The sequence below is a fragment of the Cricetulus griseus genome, chromosome 2, assembly GCF_003668045.3.
Source record: "Cricetulus griseus strain 17A/GY chromosome 2, alternate assembly CriGri-PICRH-1.0, whole genome shotgun sequence".
Taxonomy (NCBI): domain Eukaryota; kingdom Metazoa; phylum Chordata; class Mammalia; order Rodentia; family Cricetidae; genus Cricetulus; species Cricetulus griseus.
Genome location: NC_048595.1, coordinates 369071596 through 369091287, shown reverse-complemented (window position 1 = coordinate 369091287; position 19692 = coordinate 369071596). Strand labels below are relative to the sequence as shown.

General features: G+C 39.1%; 1 protein-coding gene and 1 pseudogene across 1 annotated transcript; both read left to right on the top strand.

Moving 5' to 3' along the window:
• The first annotated feature begins 11734 nt into the window (after positions 1–11734).
• LOC103161359 lies at positions 11735–12684 on the top strand (annotated as a pseudogene).
• Positions 12685–18314: 5630 nt separating this feature from the next.
• On the top strand, positions 18315–19253 carry LOC100751903 (olfactory receptor 14J1-like). The gene has a single exon (XM_027400002.1). The coding sequence runs from the start codon at positions 18315–18317 to the stop codon at positions 19251–19253; it is 939 nt and encodes a 312-aa protein (XP_027255803.1).
• The last annotated feature ends 439 nt before the right edge of the window (positions 19254–19692 follow it).

Here is a 19692-nt window from a genome sequence, read left to right as displayed (position 1 = left end):
TTTATCTTTGAGAGAAATGCCCTGTGGCTTTTTAAACATAATGTATATATAGTCCTTACATTTAGCCCATTTATAGCCCAAATTAAATATTGACAACAATATAAATCATGAATTAAATGGCCATGATTATTTATGATACTATCTATAAAACATACTTAAGGTAATACAAATTATCTGGACAATAATGTGAGCTTTTGTATTTTTTAATTACTAATGAAGGTTTTTGAAACATTAATGACAAATGTTAACAGCCCACTTGTGAAGTTTGTGTAGACATATTTTAAGATCTCCTGTTCCATGTTTTCATGATACTGAGTTGTCATAATGGATGACCAATGTAACTGTCTGAAATCTAGAATTTCACAGAGAAAGATGAATAAGAATAAGGATAAGAATAAGAATGAGAAAAAGAATAAGAATAAAAATAAGAATAAGTTTTCCAGGACAATTGATATTTGAGAATCAATTACTTTTATGAATGATTAAATTTTACTATTAGTCCCTCAGAAATGCTCAATTTAGCTGCTCAATAGCTCACCACATTCGGTGTGCAGACCATCACAAGCAATTCTCATAGGAGCCTGTCAAACCTGCAGTTTCTTGGAAGTCTCCTGAGATCTCCAAGTCAGAGCTGCAGAATGTGGGGTGTAGAGTCTGGCAAGTCTCACAGCTGAGGACTAAGAAACCCTGAGCTGGAAGCAAAACCCCAAGCTTTCCTCTTTCACCTTTGTGTGGAAATTCCAATGGCTCTAATTCCCAGTAGGCAAAGATTTAGAGAAAATGATGTAATTTTGTCATTAAGTTCAGGCTTTCAATTTTAATGATCCAGACTCTCCCATCCCACCACAAAATGGAAATGACCCACTCCAAAAGTAAACTATGTTTGGTTTTCCATTGTTGATATTGTTTTTAAGCCTGAGGACAGTGAGCATTGTCAGAAGGTGCTGATCAGCTTGGAGAGCTGCACACATACCAGCACAACTGAGGTAAGTTTTCCAACCTGAGATGAGAGATTTTATAGAAATTCTGACAGCACATCATAACATCATCAAGATAAGTTTATAACCGTAGCCAGAGAGGAATCTTACCTCATGGAAATGAGCAGAGTAGTAAGGTTAATAAATTATTAAGTAATAGATAATTACTAGTGGATTAATAAATCCATAAATTTAATTTTAGAAAAATCACAAAAAGATGTCATTCAAAGAAATGGTATGTTGGGAGAGACAAATTCTTTATATGTTCATTTATAAGAAACTTCTGTAAAACATTTTTTCTAATGTTCAGTTATTGTGGCTATTCTCCTGGTATTCCTAGGTCCATTTCATTCACATTTATAGACATTACATGAAAACAGCCATGTAAATTTCAAGTAACTCACATCTTAATTCTTACTTCAATATTCTGAAAATATTTTCTTATCAAGAATAAAATACTTCCCTCTGGGCTGGAGAGATGGCTCAGCAGTAAAGAGCACTGGCTGCTATTCCAGAGATCCTGAGTTCAACTCTCAGCAGCCACATGGCAGCTCATAACTACAGCGACAGTTCCTGTGAAACTGGCACCCTAACACTGACATACATGTGGGCAAAACACCAATGCAAGCAGACAGACTGAATTGGTCCCTGAGGACCCTGGGATCCTGTGTCTGCTGAGATCGCTGGGCCATTCCGGCCCCCACAGAGTGCAGAGAGCCCAGAGGTGAGCTGATTTGGCCCCTAACTTGGGCCCAACTTCTGTCTGCCCTTCCTGGCAAATCCTGCCCAGGAATCTTCTACAGGATGACTCGACCCCTTAGGACCAAGTAACCCATAGTCTGCTGACATCTCTGCGCCAGTGCTGCTCTCACCCACCTGGAGAACAAGTGCCTCAGACCTGCCTGCACCCAACTTGAAACCCATCAGAGTATCAAAGTCAATTGCACACACCTGAAGAGAACCCATACACACCAGGAAAGGAAGTGACACCACCTGTACCCACTGGAACAAGAGATGGGAAGACGACAATATAAAAACACATCCAACAACAGGAAAACAAATATGACACCACCAGAGCTTAGGAATCTACATCAGCAAGACATGAACATCCCAACACAGAAGAAGCAGAAGAGAGCAACCTTAAAAACAACTTCGTGGAAATGATAAAGAGAATCTAAGAGAGGAAATCAGAAAATCCTTCAGAGAAATGGAAGAAAAGGCAAACCAAAAGATGCAAGAAATCAAGGAAAGCCAAAAAAGCAAAGAAAATACAATTAAACAGCTGAAGGAAACAGTTCAGGACCTGAAAACTGAATTAGAGACAATAAAGAAAACACAAACTGAGGGAATGCTGGAAGTGGAAAAGCTTAGTAAACAATCAGGAACCACAAATGCAAGCATAACCAATAGAATACAAGAGATGGAAGACAGAATCTCAGACGCTGAAGACAAACTAGAGGAAATAAACTCGTCAAGCAAAGAAAATCTGAAGTCTAACAAATCCATAACACAAAATATTCAGGAAATTTGGGACACCGTGAAAAGACCAAACCTAAGGATAATAGATATAGAAGAAAGTGAAGAAACCCAACTCAAAGGTGCAGAAAACATATCCAACAAAATCATAGAAGAAAACTTTCCCAACCTAAAGAAAGACATGCCAATGAAAATACAAGAAGCCTACAGAATACCAAATAGAGTGGACCACAAAAGAAAGTCCCCTCATCACATAATAATTAAAAAAAACATACAGAATAAAGAAAAAATATTAAGAGCAGCAAGGGAAAAAGGCCAAGTAACATATAAAGGCAAACCTATCAGAATTACACCAGACTTCTCCATGGAAACTCTGAAAGCTAGAAGGACCTGGATAGATATTCTACCAACTCTGAGAGAACATGGATGCCAGCCCAGACTACTATACCCAGCAAAGCTTTCAATTACTATAAATGGAGAAAACAAGATATTCCACGACAAAACCAGATTTAAACAATATGTAACCACTAATCCAGCCCTACAGAAAGTACTGGAAGGAAAACTCCAACCTAAGGAAATTAACTACACTCACATAAGCATGGGCAATAGATAATCCCACTCTACAAAAACACAAAATAAAAGGCAGGGTAAATCCACATACAATACCAGTACCAACAACAAACCAAAAACAAACAAGAATAAACACTGAATGGAACTTAATTTCCCTCAATATTAATGGTCTTAACTTGCCTACAAAAAGACACAGGCTTACAGATTGGATACGAAGACAGAATCCATCCTTCTGCTGCATAAAAGAAACACACCTTGAATTCAAAGACAGACATTACCTCAGAGTAAAGGGTTGGGATAAGATACTCCAATAAATGGACCCAACAAACGAGCTGGGGTAGCTATCGTTGTATCTAACAAGATAAACTTCAAACTAAAATCAATCATAAGAGATGAAGAAGGTCATTTCATATTTACAACAGGAAAAAAATCAATCAGGAAAAAGTCTCAATTCTAAACATCTATGCCCCAAATACAAAGGCACCAACATTCGTAAAAGAAACATTATTAAAACTCAAATCACAAATAAGGCCTCACACAGTTATAATAGGAGACTTCAACACCCCACCCTCACCACTGGACAGGACCAGACAGAAAGTTAACAAAGAGACAAAGGAACTAACAGAAGTTATGACCCAATTGGGATTAACAGACATTTATAGAACTTTCTATCCAAACACAAAAGAATATACCTTCTTTTCAGCATCACATGGAACCTTCTCAAAAATCGACCACATTCTCGGCAACATAGCAAACCTCAACAAGTACAAAAAAATTGGAATAATCCCCTGTGTCTTATCAGACCACCATCCTTTAAAGATAGAAATCAAAAACAAATCAAAGTGCAAAAAACCTACCAACTTGTGGAAATTGAACAACACGTATTTGCAACATTCCTGGGTCAAGGAAGAAATAAAGAAAGAAATTAAAGACTTCCTAGAAGTCAATGAAAATGTTGACACAACATACCCAAACTTTGAAAGCAGTACTAAGAGGAAAGTTCATAGCTCTAAGTGCTCACATGAAGAAACTAAAGAATAGCCACACCAGAGATCTGACATCACAGCTGAAAGCTCTAGAAAAATGGAAGCAAATTCACCCCAGAGGGGCAGATGCCAGGAAATAATGAAACTGAGGGCAGAAATCAATAAAGTCAAAACAAAGAAAACAATTCAAAGAATCAATATAACAAAGAGTTGGTTCTTTGAGAAAATCAACAAAATAGACAAACCATTATTCAAATTAACCAAAAGGCAGAGAGAGATCATGCAAATTAACAAAATCAGAAATGAAAAGGGAGACATAACAACGGACACTAAAGAAATCCAGAGAATCTTCAGGTCATATTTTGAAAACCTGTACTCCACAAAATTGGAAAATTTAAAGGAAATGGACAATTTTCTGGACAGGTATCACTTACCAAGATTGAATCAAGAACAGATAAGCAACTTAAACAGACCTATAACCTCTAAGGAAATAGAAGCAGTCATCAAAAGTCTCCCAACCAAAAAAAGCGTGGGGCAAGATGCATTCACTGCAGAATTCTACCAAAAATTCAAAGAAGTGCTAATACCAATACTCCTCAAATTGTTCCACAAAATAGAAGCAGAAGGGACATTGCCAAACTCTTTTTACAAGGCTACAATAACCTTGATACCAAAGTCACACAAACACACAACTAAGAAAGAGAACTACAGACCAATATCCATCATGAACATCGATGCAAAAAATTTCAATAAAATACTGGCAAAATGAATCCAAGAACACATCAGAGAAATCATCCACCAGGATCAAGTAGGCTTCATCCCAGGGATGCAAGGATGGTTCAACATACGAAAATCCATCAATGTAATCCACCATATAAACAGACTGAGAAAAAAAAAAAAACACATGATCATCTCACTAGATGCCAAAAAAGCCTTTGACAAAATCCAACACCCCTTCATGATAAAGGTCTTGGAGAAATCAGGGATAACAGGAACATACCTCAACATAATAAAAGCAATATACAGCAAGCCAACAGCCAACATCAAATTAAACGGAGAGAAACTCGATCCAATTCCTCTAAAATCGGGGGCAAGACAAGGCTGTCCACTCTCTCCATACCTCTTCAATATTGTCCTTGAAGTCCTAGCTAGAGCAATAAGACAACAAAAGGAGATCAAGGGAATACAAATCAGAAACTAAGAAGTCAAACTCTCACTATTTTCGGACGATATGATAGTCTACATTAGTGACCCGAAAAACTCTACCAGGGAACTCCTACAGCTGATAAACACTTTCAGCAAAGTGGCAGGATACAAGATTAACTCAAAATAATCCGTAGCCCTACTATATACGGATGACACATTGGTGGAGAAAGAAATCAGAGAAACAACACCCTTTACAATTGCCACAAACAACATAAAATACCTTGGAGTAACACTAACCAAAAATGTGAAAGACCTGTACCATAAGAATTTTGAGTCTCTAAAGAAAGAAATTAAAGAAGATACCAGAAAATGGAAAGATCTCCCATGCTCTTGGATAGGTAGGATCAACATAGTAAAAATGGCAATCTTGCCAAAAGCAATCTACAGATTCAATGCAATCCCCATCAAAATCCCAACCCAATTCTTCACAGACCTTGAAAGAACAATTCTCAACTTTATATGGAGAAACAAAAGACCCAGGATAGCCAAAACATCCCTATACAATAAAGGAACTTCTGGAGGCATCACCATCCCTGACTTCAAGCTCTATTACAGAGCTATAGTCCTGTAAACAGCTTGGTATTGGCACAAAAATAGACTGGTAGACCAATGGAATAGAATTGAAAATCCTGATATTACCCCACACACCTATGAACACCTGATTTTGACAAACAATCCAAATTTATACGATGGAACAAAGAGAACATCTTCAACAAATGGTGCTGGCATAACTGGTTGCAGACATGTAGAAGACTGCAGTTAGACCCAAGCCTATCACCTTGCACAAAACTTAAGTCAAAATGGATCAAAGACATCAACATAAACCCAACCACACTGAACCTATTAGAAGATAAAGTGGGAAATATCCTTGAATTAATTGGTAGAGGAGACTGCTTCCTGTACATAACAACAGTAGCACAGACACTGAGATCAACAATTAATAAATGGGACCTCCTGAAACTGAGAGGCTTCTGTAAGGCAAAGGAGATAGTCAGCAAGACAAAACGGCAGCCCACAGACTGGGAAAAGATATTCATCAACCCCACATCTGACAAAGGGCTGATCTCCAAAATACACAAAGAACTCAAGACGCTAGTCTCCAAAACACCAAACAACCCAATTAAAAAGTGGGGTTCAGAACTAAATAGACAATTTTCAATAGAGGAATCTAAAATGGCTTAAAGACACATAAGAAAGTGTTCAACATCCTTAGCCATCAGGGAAATGCAAATCAAAACAACTCTGAGATACCATCTTACTCCTGTCAGAATGGCCAAAATCAAAAACACCAATGACAGTTCTTGTTGGAGAGGATGTGGAGAAAGGGGAACACTTCTCCACTGCTGGTGGGAGTGCCAACTTGTACAGCCACTTTGGAAATCAGTATGGCGACTCCTCAAGAAAATGGGAATCAGTCTACCACAAGATCCAGCAATTCCACTCTTAGGCATATACCCAAAAGAAGCACATTCATACAACAAGGACATATGTTCAACGATGTTCATAGCAGCACTATTTGTAATAGCCAGAAGCTGGAATCAGCCTAGATGCCCCTCAACCGAAGAATAGATAGAGAAAATGTGGTACATTTACACAATGGAGTACTACTCAGCGGGAAAAAAATGGAATATTGAAATTTGCAGGAAAAAGGATGGATCTAGAAGAAACCATTCTGAGCGAGGTAACCCAATCGCAAAAAGACAAACATGGAATGTATTCACTCATATGTGGATTTTAGACATAGAGTAAGGATTACCAGCCTACAATCCACACTGCCAAAGAAGCTAATAAACATGGAGGTCCCTAAGAGAGACATACATGGTCCCCTGGAGAAGGGGAGAGGTTCAAGATCTGCTGAGCAAATTGGGAGCACCCGAAGGCGGGGGAGGGAGCTAGGAGAATGAGAAGGGGGGAGGAAGAGGGATGCCGAGGACATGAGGGAGCAGAAAATATGAGTCGGGAGAAGAATACACGATAACAAGAATGGAGATATCATAATCAATGGAGACATTTTTTATTTACAGATAAATCAGGCACTAGGGAAATGTCTGAAGATCTACAAAGATGACACCAGCTAGCTATCTCAGCAATGGAGGAGAGGCTACCTTAAATGCCCTCCCCTGATTATGAGATTGATGACTGACTTATATGCCTTCATCGAGCAGCTGGTGGAAGTAGAAGCAGACACCCATAACTAATCACCGATCTGAACTGGTACCCAGATGCAGAGAAGGGCCAGTGAAGAGCACAGAGGTCCAGACCATGCTGGTAAAACCCACAGAAACAGCTGACCTGAACATCCGGGAACTCTTGCTCCCCAGTCTGATAGCTGGAATACCAGCATGGGACTGATCCAGACCCCAGGAACATGGGTTTCTGTGAGGAAACCTCAGAAATCTATGGGACCTCCTGTAGAAGCCCAGTATTTATCCCTAGCATAGGTGTGGACTTTGGGAGCCCAGTCCATATAGAGGAATACTCCCTGAGCCAAGACACACGGTGGGGGGGGGCCTAGGCCCTTCCCCATAGGAAACGAAATACTCTGATGACACCCTATGGAAGGCCTCACCATCCAGGGGGAGCAGAAAAGATATGTGACAGATAAGGTTTTAGTTGGGGGGGCGGGGAGGGGAGGACAGGTGGGAGAAGGGAAATGGCTTATCATGTAAAACAGTCCTGTTTCTAATTCAAATAAAAAAGTTGGAAAAAAAGAAAGGCAAAAACATAAAAAAACAAAAACAAAAAAAATGATAAGATCTAAGTTTTGGAACAGCATGACTCTATCCCTGCTTACTAAATTCTGTGTAAATAATGAAGTGCTCTAGCTGCTAGTCAGTCAGGCTGCAAGATTCTCCCCACCATCATGGCCTGGCTCATTTATCCTCTGCTGAGACCTGTCCACCACTGGGGATGGCTCCCAGCAGGAAAGTGGAATCCTGGTTCTTTCATGAACACCAGCAAGGAGAGATGGTTAGGTAGTTGCTACTCAGACTTTCTAACCTTGCAGACTTTCACCCCTGCCTTTGAATCTTGTGTCTTACTCCTAATTAGTGTGACAGAGGTTTAGTTAAAGCTAATTTTAGTGGCAGTGACAGTGCCTGTGTCCGCAGGAACAGAATTGTCACCAGGTTGCAGCCTGAGCAGCCAGGACACTGCTAAAGAAGCCGGCTGGTCACTACTGAGTTACACTTATTGGCTAGGATAGCAGTAGATTAAGATGCAGCCATTGTGCTAAAGTTAAAACAATATACTAGTTTAAATTTCATTTAAATTTCTAACAGCAGTATGTAAAATCTCTTTCCCTAAGTTTTGGGCACTGTTTGTTGTCATTTGTTGTTTTTACTGTTTTCAATGGTAAACATTCTCACTGAGGTAAGATGGAATATCAAGTAGCTTTAATTTGTATCAGTATTGCTTCAGTGTTTTTCTGATGGGTAAGGTTGTTGAACAAATTTTCAGTCATTGGCTCCTTGTGTTTCTTCATTAGGGAACTATTTGGATTATCACCTCATTTGTTGATTAGAAATTTGTGGGATTTGGTATTTAATATTTGTAGATGTTCATCATATTCCAGACATTATTCCATCTTCTAAAGTATAGTTGACAAACTATAATTTAATTTCATAGACTAATAAGGGGAGTTATTTCCTGTGCTGTAGTCGATTGAGATCTTTGATCTGTTTAGAGTTTTAGGCAGAGTGAGTGATAAGGATCTAATTTCATTCACCTACATGTGGAAATCCAGTTTTGCAAGCAGTTTTTAAAAAGAGGCTGCCTTTTCTATAATGTATAGATATTTTTATCTTTATCAAAATGTAAATGGCTTTATTAAGACATGTTTATATCTGGGCCCAAATTCTCTTCCATTGAGCAATATGTCTATGTCCCTACCTCTGCTATTCTTTTCTTTCTGTTTTTGAGCATATGAAGTATATGTTGTGCCTTTGCTCAGCATGGAAATTGGCCCTTCTTGGGGCTTTATTTAGTTTTGATCTCATGGTAATTTTTGGTTTCATGCAATGAGTTTGGTTGTATTCCTCTCTTTGTATTTTGTGGACTGGTTTGTTGTGTATTGGTGTTATTCATTAAAAGTTGGTAGAATTTCTGTACGTATTCTATTGGTTATGCTTCAGCAATGGAGGAGAGGCTACCTTAAATGCCCTCCCCTGATTATGAGATTGATGACTGACTTATATGCCATTCTATAGCCTTCATCCAGCAGCTGGTGGAAGTAGAATCAGATACCCATAACTAATCACCTAACTGAACTGGAACCCAGATGCAGAGAAGGGCCAGTGAAGAGCACAGAGGTCCAGACCATGCTGGTAAAACCCACAGAAACAGCTGACCTGAACATCCGGGAACTCTTGCTTCCTAGCCTGATAGCTGGAATACCAGCATGGGACTGATCCAGACCCCAGGAACATGGGTTTCTGTGAGGAAACCTCAGAAATCTATGGGACCTCCTGTAGAAGCCCAGTATTTATCCCTAGCATAGGTGTGGACTTTGGGAACCCATTCCATATAGAGGAATACTCCCTGAGCCAAGACACACTGGGGTGGGCCTAGGCCCTATCCCAAAGGATTCGAAATACTCTGATGACACCCTATGGAAGGCCTCACCATCTAGGGGGAGCAGAAAAGATATGTGACAGATAAGGTTTTAGTTGGAGGGGGAGGATCGGATGGGTGGGAGAAGGGAACTGGGATTGTCATGTAAAACAATCCTGTTTCTAATTCAAATTTTAAAAGTTGGAAAAAAAACACCAATGTATATAAGAATAAATAAAATATTTTTGAAATACTGCCAAGAAGAAGAAACTGCTTTGTTTGAGTAAGGGTCTGTTTAGGATGGACTCCAACATGGTATTTATCTTGTAAAAATAAATTCATGGTACATTCATTTTGTGTTCCCTGTCTGATGGTAGCTATGTGTATAACTGTGTCAGATTAATGTGTAAATTGAACCAAAATAAAAATCATACAATACAGTAATGTGCCACTTCAAAGAAAAGTGGGAAAGAAAAACACTACAGAAAAGAGAAGCTGTTTTAGAAACATAACTCTAATCTCCAATCCTCCCTGATTTCCATTTTGTGTGTTGAGAAAAGAAAATCAATATATTTGAGAGGGTCCTAGAAATACTGAATGTGTGATTCCAATAATTTCAAAAGTGGCTACTAAGATGAAAATAAAATGCTTAGTTAACATAATTATCTATTTTCCCTTCTCCCCTTTCTTTGTCTCTTCCCTGTTTTGATAGGATCTCACTGTGTAGCCTAGGCAGATCTGGAAGTCCTGATTTCCTGCCATAGCCTCCTAGTGCCTGATTGCAGGTTTCTGCCATCTGGCTTGAAACTAACATCCATTTCATACTAATAAAAACTGAATGAACTCTGACAGGTAGGGAGGTACAGAAATGGGATGGTCAGATATCAGGTTCACTTCTTACAAAATGAAGATTTGAGAAAGAAGAATCGATCTGTGTTGTCACTAGGAAAAACATATTAGCTGGGGAAAACTATTCTCATATTTATGATGTATAGATCAAAGTGCAGCCCCGAAAGCTTAGGAGTCTCCCAAATACCGTTTGAAGTTGATGATAAGGAATTACGTAAAGAGATTTCACCACATTTAAACAATGCCACAGAAAACTGACCACTTATCACAGTCGCTGCTAAAACTCCACAAACAGAAGATGACAATCCCTGAAAACCACAAGTCAGCTTCATGTCCCAATAAGCATTTGGAGAGGGTAGAATGGTTGGCTAACTCTCTCCCACAAAGATCAGCCATGAACATGAAGGAAACCTGGTTTCTCTCTGAGCAGTAATTGGTGTAATTGGATAAAACAAACTAAGCTTCAAGTTCAAAAATTGTATTTCCTCTACAGAGTTATTAATGAACTCCTAAGATACAACACTACAAAAAGTAGCCCAGCCAGAGATCAAAATGCTTTGTTATTTATTATTTTTTATTGGTGAGCCCAGGTGAGGGCACTGGATCTCCTGAAGCTGGAATTACAGGTTGTTGTGAGACTCGTGACTTAGTTGCTTGGATTTGAACTTAAGTCCTATGGAAGAGCAAATAAAAACTCTTACCACTGAGCATCTGTCCAGCCTGAGATCAACATTCTTTAGTCAAAATCTCATCACTGTATTTTTATTGATAGCTTTAAAATTAAAGCAGTGAGGTTTAATTGTGAATAGGAAATGGTAGGTTTTTGTTTTTTGTTTTTTAATGGAACAAACAGTTTTTTATCTGAAAGCAACACTGATTAGCCCACATTTTCATCCACATGAAACAACTGCTTTTCTGATACAAAGTGTAAGCACCACATGTGAAATAAATATGAACTTTATACCTAAGGTTCTCATTTGCAGGGCACAACTGAAAAATTATGCATTCACACATAGTAACTACTGAAATAAACAATGTTGGATGAATGGATAGTTTTTTTCAACTGCATTTACTATATCTTTTTTATCTCTATCTGCTACCACAATTCCTATTCTCAAAATGTCTGTGACCAACATAACCACTGGAAATGGATTCTTTCTCATGGGATTCTCTGACAAACATGAACTGCAAATTTTGCATGCTTTGTTCTTCTTGGTGATACATCTATTGAGATTGGCAGGTAATTTCATCATTATCACCATCACAATAATGGAGCCGCAGCTCCAGCCTCCAGTGTATTACTTCCTGAAGCACCTTTCCCCTCTAGACCTTTCACCACTTTCTGTCACAGTTCCCCAGTCTATTGACAATCCCCATATGACTACATTTCATATGGCAGGTGTATTCTTCAAGTTTTCTTTATCCCATCATTAGCTTTTGTTGAGGTGGTAATTCTCACAATGATGTCTTATGACCACTATGTGGTCATCTGCCTACCACTGTTCTATGAGGTCATCATGGCTCCCAGAAAGTACATGTGGACTGTGACAGCTGTGTGGCAAAGTGGAGGCATCTCAGGAACTTTGTAAACAGCAACTACATTCTCTATCAGATTCCGCAGGATTAAAATAATCCACAAGTTCTTATGTGATGTCCCCCAGTTGCCCAAGATCTCTTGCTCCAATGATTACCCTGGAGTGATGGGAGTGGCTGCCTTCATGGCTGTGATGGCCTTTGCTTGCTTCATTGTCATCCTCTCTTATGGCTAGATATTCTCCACAATACTCAGGATGCCTTCTGCTGAAGGTCCATCTAAGGTATTATCCACCTGCCTACCTCGCCTCTTTTTGTTTTCTCATTTTTTCTGTCCACAAGTGTATGTGCTACCTAAAGCCACTGTCTGACTCACTTACTGCTCTAGATCTACTTCTATATTTTACACAGTACTGCCCCCAACACTCAACCCTGTAATACACAGTCTGAGGATTGAGGCCATGAAGACTGTTCTGAGAAAGGTACTGTTAGGCGGAGAGTTCTCAGGGAAAAATTCGTATTTGCACTATTATTAATACTGCACATATCACAGTCAAAGAATTATTCTGTCATTAGAATCCTTTGAGCTTTCATGTAAATGAAAAGGAAAAGTAGTTTTGCACTGTAAAACTGTCATTGTAAATATTCTTCTCCTGAGTACTTTACCTAACTTATATGTGATTTATTAAAGCTACTGATTTATTAAAGCCACTGGAGGTAAAATAGCAAAGCAGCCATACTAGTCAGCAATAGAAGCCAGGCACACCTTTAATCCCAGGACTCAGAAGACAAAGGTAGATGGAGCTGTCTGAGTCCAAGGCCACCCAGGCTATAAGAGATTGAATCAGTCTAAAAGAGTAAGAGATCACACCTTTAATCCCAGAACTAGAGAGGCATAAGAGATAGGAGCAGGGTCTTCAGTAGTCAGTATGAGGATTCTCCAGCCACACTGAGGAGAGGCAGCAGTCTGAGGCTTGGTGAGAGCTTTTCACCTCTGAGGATGTGTAGAGAAAGAATTGCCATTTCAGCTGTGTAGAGGTAAGATCTACTAGCTTGGATGCTTTGTTTCTCTGATCTTCAGCTTGAAGCTGGAAACCCAATATCAGTCTCTGGGTCTTTATTTTTCATGTTACACTTACAGAACACATTTTTTTTTCTTCTTTCCAATTAGGAGAAAGTAAAAATTCATTAACTAATAATTTAGGGTTAGTACACATTAACTTTTCCGATACATATTTCAAAAAGTACATGGATATAAATACACCAATCATAGTAAATATTCCTGAATATTTTGTTAGGGATTTGTTGGACTTGAGATTTTCTTTGGTCGATGACTGTATATCCTCTAGTGAGTCTTCAACACCTGAGATTCTCTCTTCCATCTCTTGTATTCTATTGGTTATACTTACATCAGTGGTTCCAGATTGTTTACCCTGCTTTTCTATTTCCAGCATCCCCTCATTCTGTGTTTTCTTTATTGTTTCTATTTCTGCTTTAAAGCCTTGAACTGTTTGACTTGTTTTCCTCACATGTTTGATTCTTTTTTCTTGGCTTTCTTTAGATTCATTAAGTGATTTGTTTATGTCTTGAATATTTTGATTTGTCTTTTCCTCCATTTCATGTATTTTTTGTTTTTGTTTTTTATTTCTTTAAGGGATTTTTCTCATTTCATCTTTAAGGGTCTCTATCATCTTCATAAGATAGTTTTCAAAATCCAACTCTTCTTCTTCCTCCACGTTGGGCTTTTCAGGTTGCTGGTGTGGAGTCCCAGGATTCTGTCATATTGGTCTTTCTGTTGTTGAGTATGTTCTTATACTGTTTTCTTCCCATCCCATCTTCCAGTGTGTGCAGGTGGGGTCTCTCAGAGGGAAGAGGGGGAACAAGGAGTGAGGTGTGTCCGGACTCAGGGTGGTCTTCCCTGCCTGGGTGGGTCCACTCTATGGGAGGAGCAGGGCCAGGAAGAAGGGGAGGGGGTGATGGTGGGAGTTAGGGCCAAAAAAGCACCCAGACTAACCTCAGGTGGCAGGCAGAAGGGGAACAAGGATGAGGTGTTTCAGGACTCAGGGTGGGCCTTCCTGTTTGTGCAGGTCCACTCTACTTAAGGGGCAGGCACAGGAAGAGGCGAGGAGGGGGTGATGGGGTAAAGTGGGCCCAGCGATAAGCCCAGACTCACCTCAAGCAGAGGGGAGAGGGTGGAGGGGGAACCAAGAATGAGGTGTTTCAGGACTCAGGGTGGTCTCCCTTGCCTGGGCAGGTCCACTCTATGGGAGGAGCAGGCCCAGGAAGAAGTGAGAAGGGGATGATGGGTGGAGTTGGGGCCACAGCAGCCTCCAGACTTAGCCTATTTTCTTATTCTTTTGTCCTCTCATAAATGCACAGGTTAACCACACACAGTAGGCTTCCATTTGTTGTACTCAGACAAGCAGGTGCTAGTCTGGTAACTATTGCCTGCAATGGCTGAATCAACCAGCCAGCCCTCTGGGAGATTCATAGGTCAGCTGAGACTAAAAACTGCTGATCCAGAACACCAAACCCCAAGCCCCTCAACAACTCTGTGGAAATTTTAGTGATTCCATGTCCCAGGTGATACAGGGCCAGAGTAAATGTAACTTTTTATAAGTCCAAACTTCCATTTCCAAATATAGTGCACACAAACACCACCACCCCCCACTGAAAAAGCAGTTCAACACAATTGCTCTCCAGGGACATAATATGGTTTCAAAATCTGCAACTGTGGACAAGAAATATCAGAGGTTGCTGACAAGCTTGGAGAGCTGCAAACACAAGACATCCTGAAGTGAGTTTCATAAACTTGGATAAGGAAAGATAAATACTTTATGAAAATTCGGACACAACCTAATAATCTTAGTTTGGAAAGGCAAGGCTATAATTATAACAAGGGAACAAGGACACCTTACTGAAAATAAACAGATTATAAAAATTCATGTAGACATAACAAGGGGTCAAGTGAGAAGATCAGTGAATGAGAAAATGAGGCATGTACATTCTTGTATTTGTGACATGTCTGTAAACTATTAAAACACTTTTTTAACAGCTCTCAGATGTCAACAAGAGAGACAGCCCTAGATGGACATGCTCAATGTGATTGTGACCTTGTAACTGTGTCTTTTTCGGTATGTGTAAGTTTTTATAACTCAGATGCCAGTTCTGTTAAGATACTAACTCTTACATTTTTCCTGCTAAAATGCTTAACTCCAAGCTGATTAAACTGTCTGTGTAGATCAAGTGATGTCTGTTTTAGGAAGGAACTAAACATGCCTCATTTCTCATTTATCGGAATGATCACTGTTATTCAGATTTCTTACCTCTCAGTACACTGTTTGATTTGCCACATTAAAGTATTGATATTAAATGAATTAATATAAAAACCTATTATGAACAATAATCATAAGTATGTTTGTCATTTCACCATCAAGGAAAATATTATCAAAGAAGCAGAATTTGGAAGAAAACTGTGAGAAACATGTAAGATCTCTGGTTTGCCCTGATTTATGTTGTATAAGAAGTTTCGAAGAAACCAAGCAGTATAAGGATATTCCAAAAGGATTAAAGTTATGACTTGAGGTACACAGAGAAGGAGACAAGAGACTTTCAGACATAAAACTTTTCTAATATGAAACAAAAGTTATCTAATTTATTTAACATTGTTTTATTTTCCTTGAGATGAAGGATCTTTTTATGCAGCCCACACCAGTTTGAATTGGCACAGGTTCTGGGATTCTTTTTCTCATGTTGTTCTTGGCTCTAAAACTATTTTCATTTTAATCAAACCCCATCATCTAGTCAAGTAATTGAGCAGAGATTTTTGAATGGTTTGCTATCAAGCTCATTCTTTGCAAAAGAGATGTGTGGGAGGTAGAGTGAGTTTGTTCTATCTCAATAGAGCTTCAATAAATGGAAAATACCTCAAGATTGAAAAGAGTGACCCTAAACTTTACTCTGTGATTGGATTTGTAAGCATATGAATTCTAAGAAGACACAAGAAAATATCTGGTGATATGTCACAAGACTTAAAACCACAAAAGACTGACACAGTATGTTTCCCTGTTGTTGCCTAGAACTCACTAATAGAAAAAAAAAGCATGCAGAAAGCTGACCCTTTGGCAAATTCTCATCAACTGTCAAACACAAGCATGCATCATGCATGAGGAGAATGATGGGTTATTTTCAGTCCCTGATATAACAAGGCAAAGGATCATGAACTAAAACATGACTTCTACTCTATTTGAAACATAAAATGACTTTAAATTTCCAGTCTTTTATTGAAGTTAGACACTGGATTTTGGCCATTTTCCTCTATATCTTAAACCATCTCAAGAACTCATAGTCTGTCTTTGCAATTGTCTTTGCTTTGGGGTAAGTGCTGACTATGTGATGGCTATGCCTGAAGGTTCCTAGTATAGACAGCAGTTCAAATAGAAGCTTCTTGTCCCCTAAAACACTCCATAAAATGAAATTTTACACACACACACACACACACACACACACATATATATATATATATATATATATATATATATATATATATATATATATATATATATGTCCCTATGTCCCAACCTGGGACATAGGAATGGGGACAAGAGATGCAGAATGAATGACCACAAGACAGGATTCTGATCAAGTGGCAAACTTTACTTTTTTCTCAGGCTAGCTTATATAGTCGGCAGAGCAGGATATGGGGAGGGGTAGAATGGGTTGTTTGTGAGCCAGGTGTTAGTGTAGGCAGGATATTAGGAAGCCACAAAGAGGATGTTTGGCAGGGTAAAGAATTTATGAGTAAGAGGTCCAGGAAGGGTTACCTAGGTGACTGAGCCTGTGGGTGGAGGACTGGGCCAAGTTGTTTCTTTCTTGAGCTGAGGTTCTAAGGAGCTACTATGTAAAGGTTAACTACGTGGCCTGCCAAGCATGGCCTAGGATCTCATGCCAAGCCCTGAGATTTGGCTCCATATATAGATAGATAGATAGATAGATAGATAGATAGATAGATAGATATAGATATAGATATAGATATAGATATAGATATAGATATAGATATAGATATAGATATAGATAGATATAGATATAGATATATAGATATATATATAGAGAGAGAGAGGCATATGTGTATTAATTACCCTTAGACAAGTATTTTGCCCTTGATTTTAGTATTCCCTGCATAGTAACTTTTTTCTTTAAATTAGAAACAAACTTCTTTTACATGTCAATCTCAGTTCCATCTCCCTCCCCTCCTCCCCTGCCCCCCACCGATGCCCTATCCCAACCTGTTTCTGCTCTGCAGGGAGGGAGAGGAGTCCCCTGGCTTCAGGTGTCCCCAATCAGGGTAGAGGAAGGAAGCCCAGAAACAGGCCCAAGCTTACCTAGTCCCATGGGTGGAGGTGGGACTGGTACCAAGGCCTTGGAAGTGTCTGGGTGGGCTGGATCCTGCCCTGATGGGATCTGAAGTGAGCAAGCAGTCCCCCGGCCTCAGGTATCCTTGAGCATGGCAGAGAAAGGTGGGCTGGAAACAGGCCCAAGCCTACCTTCCCTGCATGGTAACTTAAGAGCAATACAACTATTCATTTTTCCCTTGATTCTACAACAGTCCCTCTTTCTGTAATGATAGCATTGTTTGCTTTAAAAAGAATTAACTGTTCCCAGTTGACAAACACATGATATTTTAATTTCTGCTATATTCCTTATAAATGCCCATTCCAGCTGCTAAAATGGTACTCTTCCTATCTACATAACCTACATACATAACAATTCTATGTTCAAAACCTCTAATCCACAACCTATCACTGTCTATTGCTGACTCAAATTTTAAAGCAATGGGTTTCAATTGTGGCAATGGAATTGTGATTTTTTTTCATAGAGCACACACAAATATGTTCTTTTGGAGAAGCAGTGATGGACCACATGTACATTTACCTGTAACTACTTTTTATGAGCAAATAGTGTGACCTCTACAAACATGTGTTTCCACTTAAGTTCCCCAACAATTAGAGGATGCTATATATATATATATATATATATATATATATATATATATTGATACAGTAATTGCTGAAATAGTGATGAACAAATAAATAGTGCCTCGGTATCTTTATATGTCATTTGCCACATCATTTTATTCTCCAGCTGCTACCACAATTCTATCCCCAAAATGTTTGTGAGAAACATAACCACAACGAGTGGATTCCTTCTAATGGGGTTCTCTGACAACCGTGAGCTACAGATCTTGCATGCTTGGCTCTTCTTGGTGACATACCTATTGGGATCAGCAGGTAACTTCATCATCATCACCATCACAACACTGGACCCACAGCTGCAGTCCCCAATGTACTACTTCCTGAAGCACCTTTCCCTTCTGGACCTCTCATCCCTTTCTGTCACAGTTCCCCAGTATATTTATAATTCCCTGGAAGGCAGTGGATACGTTTCATACACCCAGTGCATGCTGCAGGTTTTTTTCTTCACGGCTTTTGCCTGGGGTGAGGTGGCCATTCTCACAGTGATGTCATATGATCGTTATGTGGCCATCTGCCTCCCACTGCACTATGAGGTCATCATGAGTCTCAGAAAATGTATATGGGCTGTGGCAGCAGTGTGGGTAAGTGGAGGCATCTCAGGAACTTTGTACACAGCAACTACATTCTCTATCAGATTCTGCAGGGCCAAAATAATCCCCCAATTCTTCTGTGATGTCCCCCAGTTGCTCAAGCTCTCCTGTTCTAATGATTACCTTATAGTAATAGGAGTCGCTGGTTTCCTGTCTGCAGTGGGTTTTACCTGCTTCATTGGGATTGTCCTCTCCTATGTCCATATATTCTCCACAGTTTTCAAGATGCCCTCAGCTGAAGGCCGGTCTAAGGTCTTCTCTACTTGCCTGCCCCACCTTTTTGTTGTCTCTTTGTTTCTTTCCACAGGCTCCTGTTCATATCTAAACCCAACTTCAGACTCTCCAACTGCTTTAGATTTCTTGTTCTCTATCTTTTACACAGTACTATCTCCAACACTCAACCCTGTTATTTACAGTCTGAGAAATGAGACCATAAAGAGTGGTGTAAGGAAGTTACTGTTGAATACTAAATTCACTGGTTAAAATTGTCCTGTTGTTATTGACTTTCAGTTATATGCAGGAATGATTTAGTCATTGGTATTCCTGTAAGGTTAATGGAGAGTAATTTTCTATTTAGATAAAATATATTATATAACCATTGTCCTTATGCAAGTGAATTGTCTGATTCTTTGCATTTTACTATTAAACTGTTACTTTTTTGAATTAAGAAAAATGAAATGCCTTGTAATATAGATCAACTACTTCTTACCTCATAATGCATCCACACACAGACATACTGACATGTGTCTTAACACTTTTGCAGAGGCAATATTGCAATAAAAAGAACAAAAGTGATACTATTAACCACGGTTCCACCCACCAAGTAATAATTTTCAAGTCAACCATTTACTTTCAAATTTTTATTTTAAATTCATTTTTCTGTCAATACATATTGATATAAATTATATGGATATCACTAGGT

Coding starts and splice junctions, on each gene's coding strand:
- LOC100751903 (XM_027400002.1), top strand. CDS start 18,315: ATGTTTGTGAGAAACATAACCACAACGAGTGGATTCCTTCTAATGGGG.